Below are 6,000 nucleotides of genomic sequence, written 5' to 3'. Positions count from 1 at the left end.
CCCATTGCCTAGCACGATGTCATATTTGAATGGTAGCATTCTTGGATTAAACAAAGCAGGTAAACTATTATCAAAGAACATACATTTTCCCCACTATTATATATAAATATATTTCAATTTTGAATGAAAAAATGATGTAACATCTAAACATTACTCTTTGTATGAATTATCACCCATATTCCACCACTGTTTTAGATTGACTTTCTCAGTCTATGTATAAGTTAGGTAAGCTGCAGAGAGGCAGAGACTTGACCCTGGTCACATAACATCTAAACATTACTCTTTGTATGAATTATCACCCATGTTCCACCACTGTTTTAGATTGACTTTCTCAGTCTATGTATAAGTTACGTAAGCTGCAGAGAGGCAGAGACTTGACCCTGGTCACATAGTACATATTATATAGCACAAAGATTAAAATCCACATTTTAACTCTGTTCAATGGTCCTTCAATTAAGCTAAATAGCCTCTCATCTGAACTACTTATTAGAATATTTTCATGGTAAGATGTATTTTCCAATCACTTTGTAAGTGACTCAATTCCAAAGTAATTTCATATGAATAACCAAAATAGGATTGTAACAACTAAAAAATAGAATAATTTCATTTGAATGAACAACTTGTTAAGTCCATCCTCTTTTCAAAGAAAATCATGGCTTTGGTTTAACAATGATTCGGATACATGTTGATTGATTCTAAGGGCAGTAAGGCATCAGAAATTTCCATTTCAGAAAGCTGAAGCAGAGTTAAAAAATTGAATTGCCATTAAGATATTCAGACATCAAGAAAAACTTTAGCTAATGCTGAATCTCTTCTCAGATATTGACTATAGAAAAAAGGTCAAATGTCAAGATGCCATTTAGTCTTTCTCAATCTTTTAAAACCTCAATACAGAAAAAGCTACCCATTGGCTATCAATTCTTATGACTAGAGAACCAAGTGAATGGGCCCAAAGTTAATGAAGAAGGAGAAGACTGAGAAGATCATATCTATCATCCCAAATTGCTTTTCTCACCCTTGACCTTTCAACTTTAGCCAGACATCTCATAATGCATGGGCTTTTGAATTAAGAGACTCGGGCATAAGGAAAATTACTTCAGATAAAATACATATAAATGATAAATGAACAAACCTCCTAAAAACCTATTCTCTCAAGAAATATTTATCAACACTCTATGATGTCAACTTTTACTTATAACAAAAACGCAATTTGAAACTTTACTGAATTATCTCTTGGTTCTGGAAGTTAACCAGAGATAACTGATATTCATTCTCTTTGTTATCAAAGCAAATAAGGAAATACACACACAATCATACACAATTTTTCTTTTTCTTCCTGAAGTGATTATAGAAACTGATATCAAAAAGAACTAGAAATTAATAAAACTCTTTTGTGTCAACCATTTATTACTTCTATGTATATATAGATAGATCTACCCATTTATCTTCATGTGTACTTATGTATAAAAATTAAATGTGACAATATTCTCCAACACCATCATTCTTCTTTTGGGAACTTAATATATAAGGAAAAAGCTCAAGACGAACAAAAAAATATAATGTGACTATTTTTAATATAGCATATGTATTAAAAAAGTAAATGAAAATGATAAGGTGCTAGTTAATGAGTTTTGAAACATAACCACAGAACAAAACTGAAAAGCAGTAAACAAGATGGAAAAATTCTGATTAGTGTATGATGGTTGGGGTTAAGGGTATTTTTAAATTCTATTTTCTTTCAATGCTATATAAAGTTAAAATTAAATCTTGAGAAATTAGGAGAGATTTGTCGCAGAGAATGTTACTCACTCTTTGGGAGAACTGCTAGAAACCGGTTCTCTTTGCAGATCCAGTGAAGACCAGGTTGAGACATAGATACGCTGCAGCCATCTGGCCATCCTGAGTGACTTCAACCTGTAGGATGAAAATGACACCATGGAAGGATAAGTATGGGGATGAAAGGAAACTAGTTTTTTTGTTTTTGTTTTTACGCCACTTTACCAAAATAATATTGAAGAATGGTAAACATCTTTTTGTGGATTGCTCAGGAGAATTTTAGTTTATTTTTTAATTTTAATTTAGTTTATTTTTTAAACAGAGGTTTTGACAGCACTCCACGTTCCATGAATAGAAACAGATTTATACCATCCAAATAGGATAAGCAGGTATCTGCCCACCCTCTCCCAACCAGCCATTGACACTTCTATGACAATGGGAATTAGTTTAAGTATAAGTGAGGTTAACAAATTAGGCCAATGAGACATGAGAAATGTTTCCCGGAAGATGCTTGACCTCTGGTGTGGTCTCAAGCTATGCTTATGAAGTGGACTGAGATGCCAACTGCCAAGTAGCCATCAGCCAATAAGTGAGCCCTGGTTTCCTCCAATTGTGTCACATCAATTTTCTCGGGCCTTTTCCACATTTTTTTCCCTCCTGCAATACTATTCTTCAAATGCATGTGATTTTTTTCCCTCTTTATATTGAGTATGATTCTACTCTCTTTTGGATTGGCTTTGAAATTTTATCTCCTGATGCCTCTTTCCAGTTTGGGTCAGATGTAACACTCTGAAGTGATTCTGAAACTCGCCTGCATTTTGCATTTCCTGAAGTAATTAACTATAATGCTGTTGCTTGTTGCATTTTGATTTCATTGGTTGGGTTGTGGACTGGGCATAAGGACGTTTCAAGCATTCTAAGATGAAAACTACTACCCTACTGGAACCACCTGCTTTAGTGTTCTACACATAGGGTTCCCTTCTCCAGTTGGGGAATCGCCCACAATGTAGCAGATTTGGACTGCAGATATGTCAAAGGACTTGGCATGGGATTTAATGTTGTCCTAATGCTTCTATGGAAACCATGATTGGCATGTATGCTACACTATCGGTTTTCAAGACAGTTTTGCATACACAAGTAGACAAATACATAAATGTACAAATACATACATAAAAATATAAGTAATTTTAGTACTCACACACTTATTTTTAACATATTTTTTAAAGTATTCACAAATGATTCCAAATTTGTGATTTCACTCAATTATAAAGGAGCAAGTTAACTTTCTTATTCTAAATTTCCAGTCCTTGTGATTGACAATATTTCCCACCAGATGTTCAAGCCTGAAAAATGGGTGTCATCACCATGGTTTCTTTCACCCTTTCTCACAAAGTGAACAACAGAGTGTTCTTGTTGATTCTAACCCCTTAATAACTCTGGAATATGTATCCTGTATTTATTTATTTATTTATTTATTTATTTATTTATTTATTTATATCATTATTTTTTTTTTTATTCTCACTGCAAGGCTCTATTCTCATTCTACCTATAGCTGAAATAGCTTCTGTATTATCTTCCTATCTCTGATACATATATCTTAAATCCTCTCTCACAGCCTGCAGACATCATTTTTTCTAGCACAAAAAAAGAGTGATAATAATTCATATTCCCCTCCTGCTTAAAAAGCTTTGTTCCTTCCCCATAGAATTTCAATCAAAAATTCAAACCTTTTCTTAAATTCGTATACAAGAGGGCGCCTGGGTGGCTCAGTTGGTTAAGCCACTGCCTTCGGCTCAGGTCATGATCCTGGAGTCCCGGGATCGAGTCCCGCATCGGGCTCCCTGCTCAGCGGGGAGTCTGCTTCTCCCTCTGACCCTCCCCCCTCTCATGTGCTCTCTCTCATTCTCTCTCTCTCAAATAAATAAATAAAATCTTTAAAAAAAAATTCATATACAAGAATTTCAGACTCTTCCTTAAAACTTTAGCTTCATTGCCTGATACTCTCCCACGCAAACTCTTGTCTCTAGACATACTACCAAGCAACAGTGCCCTTCGTAATGATGACTTTTTAAAGTGAATTTTTCTTCTTGGGTCTTTACCAAACTAAATGTAGAAAGTGGCAGCTTTGGTGTTTATGAAGAATAAAAAAAGTCGCTCTCTCTCAGGAAAGGTGTTAACAGCAGAGGGTCTCTGGGTTGGGTTTGAAGCTGACTGATGTCAGGGAAGGGAAGTGCTCCTTCTTTGGGCCTTTGACAGGCATGGCAACTTTCAGCAGTGCATGTTCAGAGCCAGATGCTGCCTTCATCTGTTTGACAGAGGCAGAGAGAGACTGTGGAAGGGCTGCCAAGTTTTTAACAGAGGGCTTTCAGATCCAGAGCAGGGACCCTCAAGGACCAGCGGGCTTAGTCCGCCAACTTCATACCCAAGGATTTGGCAGGCAGTGAGCTGTCCTCATTAAAATCCAGTTTGGATCATGGTACTTTTTCATTCCCACCCAGCTGGTAAAGAAAAAAAAAAACAAACAAAAAAAACACCAGCACCAACAACAACAAAGAAAGCCAACCCAAAACAAAACAGGTAACAGAAGATAACACAAATATCCAACACACACACACACACACACACACACACACACACATACATGGCAAAGCAAAATGTAAACTGGAAATAGGCAAAATATTAATCTCATTTTTAATAGCTGTCAATGAAATACTGTCCAGGTAGCTCTATGCCTCCAGATCCTTCCTTTAATCATCTTTTGGTTTCTTTCTTTCTGTCTTAATTATTTCCCACTTTTAATATGCCCCCTCACTGTCTTTAATTAAAGTTTCTGTAGTTGCAGCCTGTTTGCCAGGCAAGTTCCCTTTGATTTTCAAAGCCCAGCCCAATCCTTGTGTCCAGGCAGTCAAGGTTATCAGAAAAGTCTGTCAGATCCTTGTTTCCTCAGGAGTTTCCCTCATCCTTGCTCTGTGATTTCTGTGATGAGTCAATATGAGCTCAGCCCCAAGGAGAGCCTCTGTTTTCCAAGATTAGAGAGGCTGATGCCCTGCACACATTTTCTCCCTTGTCACTTCCTCTCCTCATTCCCTGCTAATTGAAATGTACTTTCATCACATTTTGATTTCACAAAATCTACTTAATCTTCTATTTAGTCTTCTGCGGTCTTTGTACTGTTGGAGGAAATATCTGCAATGAGCTCTGGGATGCCGGGTGAGCTGCTGAGGCCTTTGGGAAAGTGAGAGTTATTTTTATTATTGGCACAATGCTATTTTGCTACCTGTTTACACTCATTATAATGCCACATTCACAAAGCTATTGCTAAGGTCATGAAAGGTGTTCCATTATGAAAACTACATTTTTAGGTTTTATGTTCTTCATCAAGTAAAATTTTCTAAGGCTAAATTCTAATGGGGATTGTCTTGTGATAAACCTATCTTTCTTCAGGAGAGTTGAGGAATAATATCTTTAGGGAAAATGTGGATTGTCAAATGAGAAAAACAAAATGTCTTGCCGGTTTTTTGTAGGACACATTTATTCATTTATTCATTCAAAGTATATTTGTTAAGCATTCCAGTGGCAGGCACAGTAATGGGCAGTAAAATTAGAAAATATGAAACCATTCCTCCTTTCAGTATGTTCACAGGAAATTGAGAAACAAATATGTAGACACATAGTTACAACTGGGTGAGGTAGGTACTGAAATAGTTGTAAGTAGATGGAAACAGCAGAATACTGGCAGTGAGAAAGGTCATCAATGGACCAGAAATTTGGGGAGTTTCTCTGAATGATAAAAAGTAGATGGGAACTAACAGAAGTGAAGAAATCATAGTCTTAAATATTTACCAGAGAAATCTGGTGTAGAATGAGGAGTTGTGTGAAAGAACTCTGAGCCTACAACTGAGAGATTGTGAAGGAGGAGGTGTTAAAGACAAAAGGTCCAAAATGGAGTCACTTGTGTTCAGTCCTACACCACCAAACTGAGACTTAACTTAATAACAGTGTTGGTTCTTTCAGAAATGGCATCTTAAACTAGTCAATCAGTAATCACCTGATAATCATTAGTCAGGTAATCTGCCTGATAAACCCTTGTCATCTCTTATAAGATAGCCTAGTAATAATAAAATCTGCTTTTTTGCCTGGTACAACATCCTTATTTCTGCTCCCTTCTGCTTATAAAATCTCTTGCCTTATATAGCTCTTTGAGGCTCCCTTTTATTTGCTAGG

The 6,000-nt window shown here is 36.3% G+C and overlaps 1 protein-coding gene across 1 annotated transcript in view; it reads right to left on the bottom strand.

Annotated features, from left to right (window-relative positions):
- Nucleotides 1-1,805: 1,805 nt before the first annotated feature.
- The window catches only part of LOC145717706 (uncharacterized), a 108,086-nt gene continuing 103,891 nt past the window's right edge, over nucleotides 1,806-6,000 (bottom strand). The window contains exon 5 of the mRNA XM_081807881.1: nucleotides 1,806-1,914. Coding sequence (XP_081664007.1) covers nucleotides 1,806-1,914 — 109 coding nt within the window. The remainder of the gene's footprint in view (nucleotides 1,915-6,000) is intronic.

This window comes from Leptonychotes weddellii, chromosome 16 (genome assembly GCF_054177405.1).
Source record: "Leptonychotes weddellii isolate Sample4059 chromosome 16, ASM5417740v2, whole genome shotgun sequence".
Classification (NCBI taxonomy): Eukaryota; Metazoa; Chordata; class Mammalia; order Carnivora; family Phocidae; genus Leptonychotes; species Leptonychotes weddellii.
The sequence above is the reverse complement of the archived record's forward strand: the minus strand, read 5'-3'. Positions and strand labels throughout refer to the sequence as shown.